General features: G+C 41.8%; 1 protein-coding gene across 1 annotated transcript in view; it reads right to left on the bottom strand.

The window, feature by feature from the left end:
- Positions 1-1313: 1313 nt before the first annotated feature.
- Positions 1314-16640, bottom strand: part of SPAG17 (sperm associated antigen 17) — a 116572-nt gene continuing 101245 nt past the window's right edge. Inside the window, exons 47-52 of the mRNA XM_014957087.1 lie at positions 11562-11713; positions 10910-11079; positions 7493-7553; positions 4974-5118; positions 3676-3813; positions 1314-1467 (exon numbers count right to left, since the gene is read on the bottom strand). Coding sequence (XP_014812573.1) covers positions 3677-3813; positions 4974-5118; positions 7493-7553; positions 10910-11079; positions 11562-11713 — 665 coding nt within the window. The 3' untranslated portion in view covers positions 1314-1467; position 3676. The remainder of the gene's footprint in view (positions 1468-3675; positions 3814-4973; positions 5119-7492; positions 7554-10909; positions 11080-11561; positions 11714-16640) is intronic.

Here is a 16640-nt window from a genome sequence, read left to right as displayed (position 1 = left end):
AGAAATCAGCAGAGTTGGTAGCAAAATCATTGCTGTTGGAGAATCCTGGATCAAGTTTGACACTGCTGCTTGGGGTGTTTTCTCATCTGTGGGTAGGGCTTAATGACCACAGGTGGGTATCTGTTCTGGTACCCTCCTGAGCTGGCTTTCAGCTTTGGTTATATAGGTCCAGTCTGACCCAAAAGAGCTGATGACAGCAGTCATGGCTGGTGGGACAGTGGAAGACACCAGTGCAGTACTCAGATGGCTACTGAGGAGCTCAGCATATGCTTTAAATGGAAGAGGTCTATCCTGTTCCAACAGTATACCAATACATTAGTATTCTGATATCTTTGGGTACTTCACCTTGCCCTTTCTAAGGTGAAATCCCGTAGATTTACAAATGTGAGCAGGAAAGCACTTGCAAATACAAGGCTAACTTAAAATGTGATAGGCGGGCTTTGTTTAAAATAGGTATCCTTACAATATGTGTCTCACAGTGGGGATGGGAGAGTCCAAAACTGGCATTCATATTTCATGCTGGCAAAAGCTATTATTTAATTCCCAATCATGGGATTCTGAGTCATTGTAAAGCATTGAGAGAACAAGTCATCTGCATGTATCAAGGAAAATTCCCCATCTCTTGGGATATCACATCCTGGAAGAAGGATGAGGCACAGGAAACACCGCTTTGGAAATGAATTAATAAAAAGAAAGTGGAAGTGCACTTGGATTTACAAATTAATGGTATCTCACAAAGAGGCTGAGATGTTTCTTTTAGTCACTACTGTGTTAAGTAGGAACAAAGACAGGAAAAAAGGCCATCTCTAAGTGGCCCAGTCTTCTACTATGGAGAAGTGCAGATGAGCATTTGAAAATGATCATGTCTGATAGTGAATAAGAGAAGATACACAGAAACCCTCTGTCAATCCCTCTCTGTCTCGTGTGACATAATCACATGTGTACTCGTAATCACCATCTGATGTCTGCAGCTAATTAAAAATGGGTGATTGCACAGAAAGTTAAGCCTATGATTGTGAAAGCAAACAGAAACTTAAGAATGAGAAGACCAGAGCAGATCAGCAGCTCTTTTTTGAAGAATCCCAGATGACTTCAGTGAAGCCTGCTGCATGGTCAGTATTTAAAAAAGATTTCAGATACCTCAGCACAGATTATAGAAACCAAACCCCTTTTAAAACCAAAATAAACCTATCAAGAACCATTCAGCACTCTTCCGAAATGCAGAGTATCAAACACAGATTGAAATACAGTAATCTTTCCACTGTCTGTGCTTCAGACTGCCACGTCAGAAAGCTCTGCAACTTTTGGACCACTTTTCCCATTAATAGGGGACAGCCAAAATATTTATTCATGTTAATCTGATTAAATAAATGAAAAACTCAACATTGGGATATTTCCATAACATTGGGCTACAATTCAGGTATTTCGGTATTGCTGATCTTCATGTTATTCTTTTAGGGCTCTGACCTGTAGTGAAAGAGGAGAGAAAATTAACATGAAAGGAAAGAAAAAAAACAATCCCAAACCCCAACTCTACCTTTGTACAGTGGTTGAAGAAAACCCAGTAATTATGTCCAGATTCTTTGCAAGTGTTGTGTGAGCAGTGGGATTGCTACAGGCTGTAGAACTCTTTCAGTAGGACTCTTGCTCTTGGAAGGGAACACGAGAAAAGGTTCTTGCATGGGCTTCAGCTAGATTGTTTGCTTTTATTTCACAAATGGGGTGGCATAAAAATTATGACCGTGATTTCAGGATGGGCAATCTACTTAGAATACTGAAGGCTTTCATGAGCAGCTTCCTATGAGATACTTAAATTTGAGTATATTAAGAGAATCTTTGTGAAATGTTTTTAAATATGAGAAATAATTGAGAAATTATACATGAGATACATGGCTACGTTTGGTCAGGTGATGCTTCATCAGTGATTTTTTGCTTGTTGGTCTCTACTAGGAGGTGTGGCATATTTGTGATCCAGTCTAATTGCAGGGAAGTTTCTAGGTTTCAGTGAAAGAATCATTGGCTCTGGTGATAAGCACCTGGGAAAGGTGATATGAACTTAAAAAATTTGTCACAGAGCCTCTGCAAAGACTTAACTGTTTCTATTCTGGATAGTTGAACAAGACTATTTAACCAAATACAGGAGTTAACCTAGGAGTGTCAGTATTTCATGTTTTGTGATACTAAACGAACCAGTCCAGAGTTCCTTGACATGTTTGTGATGGATATGGTTTTGAATCCAGGAGATTTTATGGGGAGGAATATTTTAAGAGGCACTTGGTACAGTTGCTTGGGTAGCTCAGGGTAGCTGTAGTCAGCTTCAGGAGGAATTATCATTTCAGAAAAAGACTTTGTCAGAACAGAAGGGCAATTTGGCTCTGGGAATAACAACTGTGATTAGCTGGATTAGCCACGTGAGAGGAGAGTATCATGTAGTTAATTTTTCTCCACTTGGACCCTCTAATGGTCAGAATTTCTGTTGGGATGAGGGTGTCTCACTGAAATGTGAGCTGACTGGGTAAGTACTTCTCTTCCATTTCAACACGAAGTGAGAGAAGTTTGTACGAATTGCCTTCACTGATGAGCTTCACACTGTAAGCCCCTAAACTGGAAGGCATTAAATTTGGTGTTCTTCTAGACTATAATTGCACGTTACTCTGGGGGTAAAATTCCACACTGGAAAAGGGAAGAAGATATTTAAACAGGAAAAAAATCACCCTATGTTTGCTGTACTCTGGGCAGTCCTAGAGCAGAGGCAGCAGTCAGAGGTGCATGTCTCCCCAAGAAGTTTCTTTTGAGAACTGACTGATGTGGTCTCTTTTTTTTTCTCCAGAGGAGAGGAAATGAGATACAGCTGGGATTTCTTTTACTGACTTGTAAGATAACATGGCAGACTTACAGATGTTAAAGTTGAAAGAAAAAGATGATGTCAGTGTTATACACAGGAGGCAAATGGGGACCCTTGAGCTGAGGAGAGAAGAAACATCCCTAGGGTTCCTGTTTATGAACTGTCACCATCGATTGTATTGTGGAGTGCCTGAGCTGATATGGGCGAGATGAAACACCAGCCTAATGTTAAACATGTTGCCTGGTGGTTTGAGGAGAAATTCCCAATAGGGCTTTCTTGTTGGCAGGGAAGAACTTACCCATTCTCCATACAGTCTGATTCTGTAAGGTTACAGAAACGTGCTGTATGAAACAAGGCATGCAGAGGGTTGTGTGTGCTTGAACTTGTCACATTAAGGTTGCCTTGTCTGCCTGTAAGACTCCTGCCCCTTATTAGACTTGCGTTCAGGGTCAAAGGGTCAGAAGTAAGATGTGGTTTTAGAAAGTGAAGAGTGTTAAAGAGAGGCTGATTTATTAGGGCTTAACTGCAATAAATCCAGCCTCCTGCTGCCGGGAGGCTCGACGACTTGTTTAATGCGGAGACAGTTCAGTGAAGGATTTGGGACAGGACTGGGGAGGCCCTGCTGTGACCTGAGCAGCTGTAGTAATCTGTAAATCTCTTGCAGTGAATCCTTTGGTTAATGTCATCCACTGCTTCCCTCTCCTTGTCTTAATTAGTCATGTCTGTGTGATGCGTGCGTGACATTTGCCGTTGATACGGATCAGGAGCCCAGAGGAGGTAAAACAACCATACTTTAATTCACAGCTGGTATGACTGCATCCAGTACTTACTTTAACTAGAAAGCTTTCGGGGGAGTGTAATCCGGAACTGTGGCTTGGAGCTTGTAGGAACTGCCCGGACTGTTGCTGCCATCCCACCCTGGGGGTATCCTTGTGGGCGGCACTCATAAATGTCACTGGTTAACACAGGTGGAATATCATGTTAAGGATCTAATCATTTCTGCACATTTATCTAACTAATATGTGTGGAGGCAGGAATGAATTCTGGAAATAAGGCCGTGATACAATTTGAATCTCGACTACTGCCGCAAAGATTAAAGACCAGGTAAAATATTGGGGAAGAGCACAGGTTTTGGAAGCTGGTCTGCAACTGTGTGCCTGAGGACTGGGTGAGTGGAAACAGAACAGGGGCTGGTTTTGCTGCTGTGCCACCAGTCCTGGCTAGTGCAGCTCCACAATAATGGTTATGAAAGCCTTGTTTGGGTCATTATGACGTAAATTTAAGGAGTTTAAATGACACTTCCAGAGCATATAAGACCTCGATGGAGTTGCTCTTAGCTAGTGCTCTGCTCAGTCTCAGAGGACCCTGAAGTTGTTCTTTCTTTGGTAAGGGTGGCCCTTACCAGGAGTGGAGTTTCTGGTGTTTGGACACACCTTGCCTCACTGCTTCTTGTATAGGTTTCCAGAAGACCTCTTCTTGTAGTTTAAGTGTAAATTTGATTAAAAGTCAAGCAGAACTTCACACATTCTTCTGAACTTGCTCTTAAAAATCAGCCTGTAATTTTATCTAAAAAAATAACTATAGGTTCTGGAGTACAAGGGAAAGAGAAATAATAGTTCTTGACTTTGCTGTTTTCTTTTACTCTACCTCTGCCCTCAATTAAAAGCCCACTGAACTGGGCTTGATTCTGGCAGCATTCATGCACTTCTGTGCTTGTGCCTCTGCTGAGAGAGGGATTGTCTCATTTGTCTGTATAGTATCCATGATTTTGTTGCCCATGAGGCTGTACCACCAGATAGGTTCAAAAATATGTTAAGGATTTCCATCAGGGGTGGTGGGAAAAGAGATTCTATTATTTTCATTTATTTTTTTAAAAGCCATGTCTTTCTGAGCTTACCATTCTTCCTTTCCCCACTTTTCAAAACCTTGTTACTCTGATGTAAATTGCTTTCAGTGTCAGAATCTTAAAGTGCTCATTTGTTGTGCTTTTGAAAACACCCATTTGTATGTTTCTGAAAAGGACAGAAAAGCTTGCTACTGGAAATGATGTTTAAGGCTCCAGACAGGTGGACGGTCCCCAGGGTTGATGCTAGAAGGTGTGTATGAGAAGTAACACAACAAAGGATATTTGCTCTCACAGGCAGGAGGAGAGTCTCTGTTTCTGTTAATATTTCAATATCATGGGAAATTTCTTCAAGGCCACTAGTATCTTCCCCTCCAAATACCATGGCAAAAATCTCTATCTCCAGTTCAACTTGCAAGCCTGCTGCCACCTGGGAGAGACAGAGGATTACTCACAGGTAATGTGCATGTTTCATACATAGTCCCCTCCAGCAGTCCTTGGAGCTGGTTCTTGTTCTGCGTGTTTGATGAAACTAAAGACTTCATGCCCACCACATGTGATTGTGCTGCCAATTACCCAGTATCTGATTCACTAGAAAGGTCTGTACAAAAGAGTGTCTCTTCACATTGAATTGAAAGACATTCAGTGCCTCCCCATGAATTGAAAGAAAACTGCCAGGTCTCTGCATTTTTTCTCCTTAAATTTCCTTTTAGGTTCCAGAAATAAAAGGGGAATTGGGATAGCTGAGAGGAGAACCAAAAAGAGAGGTGGTTGATGCCCCAAGTCTGTCAGTGTTTAAGAAGCATTTGGACAGTGCCCTTAATACTATGCTTTAACTTTTAGTCAGCCCTGAAGTTGTCAGGCAGTTGGACTACACGATCATTGTAGGTCCCTTCCAACTGAAATATGATACTTTATTTCATTCTATTCTAAAAAGAACATAGAGATAGGGAGAAAAGGGAGATATAAAAGGGATGAATGTGTGGAGAGGAAAAAAGAATGGAAATTATTTCTGCTATCTGTCTGGACTTCTGTAAGGCCTTTAACAGTCCCCCACAACATCCTTCTCTCTAAATTGGAGACATATGGATTTGTTGGGTGGACTGTTCAGTGGATAAGGAATTGGTCAATGGCTCAATGTCCAGATGGAGATTGGTGACAAGTGGTGTCCCCTCAGGGGTCCAAATTGGGACCAGTACTGTTTAGTATTTTCATCATGACATAGACAGTGGGATCAAATGCATTCTCAGCAAGTTTGCAGATGGCACCAAGCTGAGTAGTATGGTTGACACGCCTGAGGAACAGGATGCCACCCAGAGGGAGCTGGACAAGCTCAAGAAGCGTTCCTATGTGAGCCTCAGGAGGTTCAACAAGGCCAAGTGCAGGGACCTGCACCTGGGTAGAGGCAACCCCCAGTATCAATATGGCCAGGAATGAAGGAATTGACAGCAGACCTGCAGAGAAGGACTTAGGGATACTGGTGGATGAAAAGCTGGACATGAGCCAGCAACGTGTGCTGACTGTATCCTGGGCTGCATCAAAAGCACCTCAAGGGAGGTGATTCTGCCCCTCTACTCTTCTCTGGTGAGACCCCATGTGGAGTACTGTGTCCAGCTCTGGGGTCCTCAGCACAGGAAAGATATGGACCTATTGGAGGGGTTCCAGAGGAGGGCCACAAAGATGATCAGATGACTGGAGCACCCCCCCTATGAAGACAGACTGAGAGAGAGGGGTTGTTCACCCTGGAGAAGAGAAGGCTCTGGGGAGACCTTATAGCGGCCTTCCAGTACTTAAATCGGGCTTATAAGAAAGATGGTGACAAACTTTTTAGCAAGGCTTGTTGTGACAGAACAAAGGGTAATTTAAACTACAGTAGGGTAGATTTAGATCAGATACAAGGAGAAAATTTTTTATGATGATGGTGGTGAGACACTGGAACAGGTTGCCCAGAGAAGTAGTAGATGCACCATCCCTGGAAACATTAAAGGTCAGGTTGAACAGGGCTCTGAGCAACCCGATCTAGTTGAAGATGTCCCTGCTCGTTGCAGGGGATTAGATGACCTTTAAAGGTCCCTTCTAACCCAAACTATTCTATGATTTTAAATACCAAGTTGCAGCTAGGGCTCTGGGCAAGGAGATTTAACTTGCATTCTGGCACCGTCTCCTTGCACAAGTCATTGCTTCTTGATTCCATGCCTGGAAAAGCACTAGCAAGAATATTGCCTGCTATTATCTGGATGCTGCAGGGATACTGGCCAGCACAGTATTTATTCAGATACAACACACAAGTGAAAAGAGAGACTGAACAGAAGCAGAAAGCCTGAAAGCTTCCTACTTAATGGGAACAATTTCACGTGCCATGGTGCTTTACTAGATGAAGACTTAAAGTGGAGAATAGTTGCAAGCAGGGAAGAAATGGTTGAGGCAAGAGTTTACTAGGTTCAGCTCTTGAAGATATTAGGACAGGAGATAAAGTCTAGGTGTAAGATAGCAGAGATATAAAAAGTACCCTAAATGTAGGAAAACTCAGATACAGAGAGTATCCTTTTTGCTTCAAAAAAGCTCTCTTTAACCTCAGATCTTGACCGGCTGTTGTCCACTGAACTTAACATGTTTCTGGGTGCAGGCTCTGAGATTTGGAGCACGCAGGGTGCTTGGTTAAAGGCAGCATCACTTCAAATCACTTAAACAAATCATGTACCCTGCCAGCTCTATTCTCAGGCAGCTGGTCCTAGAGGACCCCAAGATGGCCTGAGGGGCCAGCTGAGTCGAGCAAAAACCAAAAGATCTTCAGTGTAACTTACAGGTCCTGGTGTGTACATCACTCTCAGTCCTGTGTGTGGAGGTGGTTGCTTCACCCGAAACCTGTCAGAAAGAGAAGGGAATCAGTTTGCCAGAAACTGTTCCAGGTGGGCAGAAGGCACTGCTGGGAAGCAGGCCATCTGCTCTTCCTCCACTTCTGCAAATGACAGCAGAACTTCCTAGCTTGTCCCTCCCATCACAATGTACAACTCGGGCTACAATGGTATTCCTGAGCTTCTTGCCAAAGGGAATCAGTTTGCCAGAAACTGTTCCAGGTGGGCAGAAGGCACTGCTGGGAAGCAGGCCATCTGCTCTTCCTCCACTTCTGCAAATGACAGCAGAACTTCCTAGCTTGTCCCTCCCATCACAATGTACAACTCGGGCTACAATGGTATTCCTGAGCTTCTTGCCAAGGCTCAGGTTTGCAACAAAAAAAAAAAAATCCCAAAGGAGCAGATTAATGGGCCAAAGAGCTTGTTATGCTGCTCATTACAACAGAACGTGAAACACCAGCATCTAAGCCTACATACACAAAGGAAGCTGAAGTACAAATTACATCTTCTTGGCAAACACCTGTGTGTTGTATACCCAGAAGTCCTTAATGATCTTTATTTAATGTCCTTTGATATTATTCTATTGCAGAAGGCATGATTCTGGTATAAATTTTGTATAAATCTTCTTCAATTTCACGGTACCCACTAAGGCAGTAGTTTCACTTCATATCTCACTGATTGTTTCACATCTGTGCAGTCCTTTTGTGCACACAGCTTCCACTGTTAAGATCCCTAAAGATCTAAAGAGCAGATATGACCTCTACTTTTGCATGGCTCTGGACTTTATCCTGTGGTTTTTCATTTCCACCTGAAGAACAGTTGCTGGCACGCACTTGCACCAGAAGCTGTTAAAGGAAAGGCAGTAGAGGAGGCATTCCTAGTATATGGCTCCATCTTATGGAAAGTTCTGGCAGACTTACAAACTGGAATTCCTCCACTTTCCCTAGAGTGCTGGCTGTTATGAGAAACATAGGACGTTCCAACAAGTTCATGCTATGGTATGGACAGTTTGGAAGTCACATAGTTAACTAGTGATCCTGTCACACCAAGTTTTAGCTTTAGCATGAGGCAGACATAGCTCAGATTTGTCCACCATTGGCCCTGTCCACCATTGGCCCTGCCCTCAGCACATTCTGCTGTCATTCAGCAGCTAGTTAGTCACTTAGCTCTCCTCTCAAAGCATCAAGTAAAAGACTTACAAGATAAGCTGGATTTATCAGAATCAGGGTGGTATTTTCTGTGAGATTCTACATACAGCACCCTGGCATGGAAAAAAAATAAATAATGTGCACAGCTTGAGGTTTAGAATGTTGGTGTGTGATCTGCTGATTTATCATGGCATGCACCATGATGCTTTAATGTGCATTAAAGGAAAAAATGGTTCTAACTAGGCTCATTTTTTAAAAAATTAAAATCTCTGGTATCCTGATGGAAGAAGCTGCACAGTGGTCGCTCAGCTGGTCTTGAAAAGATTTCTAAGGTGCCTAGCTGGCTGAGTACTCACAAGAGATCATGATGATCCCAGCAGGGTAAGTAGTCTCCTGTGAGCTCCTCTTTTAATAATAATTAGCTACCCAAGGAGGAGGAACAACAAATGTCAGACATAAATGTTTATGTTTATTTCATTCCAGCACAGTGGTGCCATAGTAAAGGGATGCTGTGACTGCTGACATGGTCTCACTGTGACACCTCTCTTGACTCCCTTCTTAAAGAGGGCCTCAAACTGTAGGTCACCTGCATCCAGAAGAGGGAAGTTTGCACATGTGAAGAGTGCTCCAAGAAACAGCATCCAGAAGCTGCAGCAGATCAGGGCCATGAGACTTGCACATTTAAGCCCAAGAATGTTTAATGCCCTCCTTAACTATTTTCCTTATCTAGCACTAAAATTGCAGGAAAAGACCAGTGCTAAGAAGAGGAACCAGCTTTTGAACAACCTAGATCAATATGACAGTAGGATGTTTATTTCCATGCTTTCCTTAGCCTCCCTCTCCTGGGACCTGTGGGTCTAGCAGAAAAAAGACCCAGGGGTGGTCTGAGCCTGGCTTACTCTAAATTTCTGAAAAACAGTATATAACTGTCCATAAGGACAAATGGATGAGGTTGGTCTAAACAGCAGCTTTCAGTTAACTGCTAAATAAACCTAAAAACCTCTCCAGCTGCAGTTGGTAACTGGGGATAGGTGGGAGTGAGAGGCTGACATTTAAAAACTTTGATGGGAATAGCTATCTTAGAACACAGGAATTTACAAAGCTTAGTTTTGGCGGTGGGGCTTTTGAGCCATCTGAAGTGAAAGTTTTACACCAAGTACTGCGATTCTTGAAACCATCTGGTGGGATTATAACCATTGAAATGAAGCTATTTTGAAGTGACAAAGCTTAGGTGGAGCTCAGAGGCTGTAAGGATTTAGAAACCATTGTTGCAGGCTCTCCTTTAAGCTAAAAAGTGAGGCACACGTAGCACAGCTAAGGCAAGGGCTGTTGAGCAAACTGAGGGGGAGGAATATGCTTTGCCCTCTTCTGTCCCATGTGTGGCACCTGGGAGTTCAGGGGTCATAAGCACACCCGTCTGAATACTGCTAAAGTAAAACTGGAACTGTGCTGGTGCAGGAGTGACTGAAGAACATATGTGCAGTCACTCAAAAGGGGAATTTTAACACAGAATTGCAATCATAAGCATTTTCTCACTGTATTTATATAGTCCTTAAACTGCAGCTGGGTAAATACGATAATTTCCTGTCATTTGTCGTGCAGGGAAGAGACAACCTGCTGGACTGCAGATCTAGAAATGGACTTAGCTTATCCTCACCTCGCTGGAACACAGTGCAGTGCTATTTTGTCCCATGCACTGTAGGGTGACAGCCAGTAAGGGAAATGCATGCACAAGTAAATGCCTTACTCCATTCTCATCCTCTGCTTGCTCCCAGTGTCATCACTGGAGCTGTTTCTCAATGCACCTAAAGACCTGTGTCTGCCTGAATACACCGGTGCCCATTTAGATTGTCTGACTTGAGCATCCAGCAACATCTCCCAAAGCCAAATGTAATACTGCTTACCATGAAAGACTTTGGTCCCTGAACCTGAGAACTTCAATAAGAACCAGTAAATCAGCTGCAATGGGCCAGGACTATGCATACAGGACCTGCTGTTCCTTACTGCTTTCCATCTTCCTAATAACACCAATAAGCAAATAATGCTGAAGTTTCTCTAATATTATCTTCACTCCTCTATCCAGTCAGTCATTAGCAAACGATTCCAAATACAGAAATACCATTTGTTATCTCATGTTAATCATATCAAAAGGTTGACAATTAGCAAGCAATGCATATTTGGACGGTTAAAAACCAAAGTACTAAAAAGTCAAACTGACCTTGAGAAGTTCACACCAACATTCTTCAGGATCACAGTGGTTGCATAGGTACAGCCTTCCTTTAGCACTCCAAGTGTCACTCTGGGTGGAATGAGGTGGAACCCACTAAGATGCAGTCTTGTTGTTGCAAGAGAAGATGTGTTGACCTTTCCTGCGACAGGATCCTCTATCTTTGCAAACAGAATTAAAATATTAGACAACAGAGAAAGTTGGTGGCCACCAAGTTAGGTTCAGAGTGACTTAACCTGCATTTGACCTCTGTCCACTCATCCAGAAGAATTACAAAAAGACATTCTGAGTAAAAACTGAAGAGGCACTTTGAATATTGTCTGAAAATTTATACTGGTTTGAGTTTTCAGACATATTAAGACATTGAGCTGTCTCAGGAGAATGGGGAAGCTCCGTTCTTTCGGAAGCCAGAGCTTTCATGTGGGTGCCTGGTGCAGAACTATGCTTTTGGCATGTAAGTTTGTCCTAACAGTTGAAAGGAAAGGTACTTTTAGAATTGCCAGTAAACTTCTACATAAATTGCAATCGCTATGTTTCAGGAAACAGATTCAAAATATCTTCCAGTACTGCTCCAGAATGAAGATCTTATGCAAAAGAGATGACTGAGAGGACATTAATATTGACAAAAAAGATGTTATTTTACCTTTTTATTTGGTATGGAATTTGGTTTTCTCCCCTGAAGGGATGATGGTAATTTCACTTTCTCTTTTCTTGGCTCTCCTGCAGCATTCACCAACAGGCTCTGAACTTTACGTTGAAAGGGTATGTCTTGTGATCTTGCAGCTTTGTTTAAGTCTGGAAAGAAAAGATTTCCAAAAGCACGAGAAACTAAGCATCATAGTCAGCCTAATCCTGAAGTTCTTGTTCAGATAAGATTTTTTACTTTCTATGAGAGCATTTGATTAGCACAAGGACAGAAGAACTAGTCTCATTTTTATTTAAGAGATCAATTAGGAAACTCTAGTAATAGTAGCAAGGATTAAAACTTAACTAATAAGTAATTTGTACAGTACTTATTAGAATGAATTAGTTGGAAGCATCTCAGTGGGATCTCGCAATGAAGATATAAACACCTGTGAAAGTGACTGAAAACAGAAAAGGAGGTACAAAACCCCAAGTACTGAAATCAAGAACATTACTATTCCAAAGGTATGCTTTCACAGCACAATGATCAGTTGTGCAGAAACACTCCTGACAGGCTGGTCAAGTCAAATCTGTATGTCCATATAACAACAAATTCCAGTGCAGGCCCACTCTACCACCACAACCAACTAGGGAGCCCTGTCTCCAAGCAGGATTTATTGTCTTGGCTGCAACAATTCTTTCATATGGACGACCTGTATGATTCTGACTCTGGGGTTAAGATGATCTTAGCTATCTTTTCATCTTTGAACCATGCTCTACTGCATAATGGAGACAGGCTGAGCATAGGGATATCCAGGGCAACTTAGATCTAAATACAACTTCTTTTGCTTGATAGCCTAAGACTCATGTAGTTTATTATGAAGTCTGCTAACCTCTGAAGTGAAAACACAAGACAGTTATGGTGACTCTCTTCTCACCAGAGGTCAACCTCTAGATCAATATTTTGTACAGAAGGGAATTAGGGATTTTTTCATTTTGGACTGCAAACTGGAATGCTGTCTGGTTAGCTAGTTATTGTGAGGAGGCAGAAATGTTATTTGAGAATAGTATCTTCTCTTGATTCCTCTCATATTTCCAGATAACGGAACTGCAGGTGGTAGAGAGGCACTTCCCATCTACACCACAAATGGTCCAGAGTGTACAAAAAAAAGCTAAGCATAGACATCAGGAAAAAAAACACAAGAATTTCTTGTTTTGCTTAAAAGTAAGCAATATTTATGCTTTGACATTAGAAGTTAGCGTAGTTTTGGCAACTCTCTCCACACACACCCAACCCCAACCCCCTCAAGCTGCTGTTCCTTTCATCAGGTACCCTGTGGCTCTGGAAGTACAAATGAGTCCATCTGCCCCGAGGGCTACGGATTATGCATAAATAACAGGGGAAATTTGGCAAGTTTAAAGGCAATAGCTCTTGCAAAGTCCCACTACTAAGAAAGGGTACCAGTATGTGTGGAAGGGGAAGGAAGAGGAGAAGGGAAGCTATGACTATGGGATGCAAGGACGATTTTGCAAGTATGCACTGCCAAAGCGCAGCTGGTGTTGCATTATGTGAGAGCCAAAGGTTCAGGCTAACTAAAGCAGAGTGATGGCTCTCCAGTGGTCATCATCGAAGACTGATGATCACCACAAGCAGATGCATAAACAGAGTGAACGACAGTCGCTGTAGCAAGGAAAGCAAAACTGAACAGGGATGTTTAAATGGCAAAGCTCATTTAACCACAGCAAACTCTGTTCTAGTCTTCTGTTACAGGCCTTAATGAGCAGGAAAAATTGGCTTGTGCAACTTTTTTTTTTAGTAGAGAAATTACTTCTTGGCTTTGTCTGCACTTCTACCACCCCCATCATCCCCATGTTGTTATAGCAGTCTCCTAGGATGGAGGAGAGAATCTCTCCTGTTAGCTTTATACCTCTCTCCTTTTCTGCCTGTCTTGCATTCAGATGTATTCAGAAAGCTGAGCAGAGCCAGGTGGATTAAAGTTCTATTGTAAATAATTTGTCAAAAGTTGTAAGAAGATAGATATTAACCTGCTCCAAACTACATTCTGGAAGGCAGATTTACCTGTTGTGCTGCTGGAACTTTCATTCTGTTCGGAATGAGCCTGCAGTGGAAGCCCAGGTGAAGGTGAGGAATCACTCATGGTACTGAGACATTCAGATGCTGAAGGGAAAATAATGGCATACTGTGACAAGTGTTTTTCATGATCATCATCATTTTCATAAACACATGAAAAAAAATAATCACAAAGTCTTTGGCACTTTAATTTAGACAACCTTTGAAAGCTGTCTACATAACCATGAAAGGCTAGGTAAATTCTGCACGTGGCATTTTGTGCCACTGGGCAATAGGGATCAAAAATGTGTAAATTGTGATTAGTAATTTCTTGTTCTCTGCCTAACTGAGCAATAAGCCATAAAGGGCTAATGGACAATCCAATACAGGCCTTCTGGTGATTGCAATACGGTGACTGCAAAAAGAGGAAATATGGGAATTAGTGGGGGTCTGATAAAGCCCCATGGAGGACTGCTTTCCTGGTAATGATTCTTTGCTGTGTACGTCTTAATTTCACCATGTGATTTCAGCAACTCGTCAGGGCTGCTTTTCAAACCAAACTGAAGTATTCCTCTCAGTGCTGTAAAGCTCAAACCTAAGATGATGGTTTACTCATTCACTGTTTCCCGTCATCCATTCACTGCTTTCCTCCTATATCCTCCAAACTATCCTTAGACTGCATGTTTCCTATTCCATATTGCTTATGCTCCAGTCCCCAAGCTGCCCCTCTTTACCACTGAGTTTCAGAATTCCATTCCCATTTTTTTTTCTGCAGTCATACTAGCCTTTTTCTAAACTTGGCCTCCTTGGTTCTTGCTCATCGACCCCTAACTATTGTTTATTCCATTTAAGCTTTGCTTGAGGATTTTGCATGTATCCACTTCTCATTCACAGCACAATTCTTCAGCCTTGCATCCAAACCCTATGGCGCTTCCACATTCAATGATGGCTGCAAAGGCTCCTTTAACACAGTAAATATAGAAGTCTCATAGACTACATTTATATTAGTAGATTAAACAGGTACATTCCCAGATACTGGAACATTCTAGTCTATACTGTTAACTTGTTAGAACACTGGTATGGTATTGACTGTGCAGCTTAGCAGTCTCCCCCAAAACACTCTTGGATACACAATTTTTGGCCAGGGAAAAGGCCATCTTGTTTTGGGAGACTGAATTTACACAGCCTATTCCAGACTGGTGGATGTCAACATTAGAGAGTGCTACTGGGTATGCTTCATGTATCAGAATAGATATACCCATTATGGTGCAAGTAGTTCATGCGTCAAAATGACTGGGAATACATGAGGTCAGATAATGTAATCTTAAATCTAACTGCAATATGAAATGAGACAACTGGATAAAACAACAAAGAAAATACTGAAATGTTGCCAGACAATAGATTACCTGTACTGGGTTTTTTGATTGGCTCTAGAGGGAAATTCCCACTTTGCTTTTTTTGAGCTGGAGGAAGTTCCATAGACAGTGCTTCCACATCAGGAAACTACAGAAAAGAAAGAAAGAGGGCTTATGTCTCCCAACTAAACATTTAGAAAAAAGCCCAGTGGACACCCCTCTTTGCCCCAACAAACAAAAAGAAAACAAACAAACAAACAAACAAACAAATAACAAGAAGGGGAAAAAAAAAAAAGGGGAGTTGCAACGGAATCAAATAAGTAGTACCAAGTCCAGTGGCCTTGAGCAACCTGCTCTAGTGGGAGGTGTCCCTGCCCATGGCAGGGGGGTTGGAACTTGATGATCTTCAAGGTCCCTTCCAACCCAAACCATTCTATGATCCTATGATTCTATAGTAACTATAAAAAAAGATATGCATAGTACACCTCAGATTCCAAAGTACATCTTTGAGTATGCTTTATGCACTTACAGCATTTATCCTGTGAGATTACAACAGGAAAGTTCCCAAGGCCACTTTTAACCCAGGAGGGTTAGTCTTACTAATACCCTTTCTAGTTAGCAGAGAGAGGTTTTTAAGGGGTAAGTGAAAAGACTTGAGGTTCAGCTTCTGCTCTGAATCAGACTATCTCGAAAGTTTATGTAAGGAATCTATAGAGTTTGTATTCAATAAACATATACCGTCTCCAAGATATGTTTCCTTTGAAAAGGGCATATAATTCCCAAGATTAATTCTACCACAACTGTCCTCTGTAATAGTTTCTTGAGATAAATTGAGGCTGAGATGCAAATCCACAACTGTCTTTGTGGGAGTATGGCAAACAGTACCAGGCCTAACACAAACTCATCCAGTTTTCAGCCACATTACCTTTTTCAGGAAAAACTCCTTGCTGAATTCTGATTCAAAATATGGAGGAATTATTTTGTTTTTTATTGCCATTAAGATCTTCTTTTCTTCATCAAGTTCTTTCCTAAGTAAGTTTTAACATTGTTGGTAAGGAAAAGAAAGAATTAATCATTGTAACTGAGTTCACCCAGTTTTTCAGTATTATGTTTAAAACATTGAGGAATGGAATTGATAAAGACACACATAAAGGCTGAATGTTATGAGCAGGTCCAGGGAGGCAGGGAGATGAACCTTCCCCTCTACTCAGCACTGGTGAAACCACATCTGGAGTACTGTGCCTGTTTCTCGGCTCCCTGATACATGAAACGCATGGACATACAGAATTAAGTCCAGAGAAGGGCCACAAGGATTATTAAGAGCTTAGAGCAACTTTCATATGAGGAGAGGCTGAGAGAGCTGGGACTGTTTTGCCTTGAGAAGCTTTGAAGCTTCTCAAGCTTCAAAAGACGTATATCTGTGTTTCTATTTGAAAAATCAGCTAGGATTTGTAGAATACCTGAATCTTAACTTAAAGAATCAACATTTGAAAATAGTATATCAATTATTTGATAATAATATCAATTATTTTCCATGCTGGTGGGAGAGTTAGAAAAAAGAACACAAGATTTCTGACTTCAGCCTTGTTTCAAGCAGTGCAAGTTAACAGCAACACTGCTAGGTGTTGAAAAAATGAGAGTTAAACCATCCATTTAGCATTTCTGTTGCAAA

This window comes from Calidris pugnax, unplaced genomic scaffold (assembly GCF_001431845.1).
Source record: "Calidris pugnax isolate Ruff unplaced genomic scaffold, ASM143184v1 scaffold225, whole genome shotgun sequence".
NCBI lineage: Eukaryota > Metazoa > Chordata > Aves > Charadriiformes > Scolopacidae > Calidris > Calidris pugnax.
This window is presented reverse-complemented; position numbering and strand designations above follow the sequence as displayed.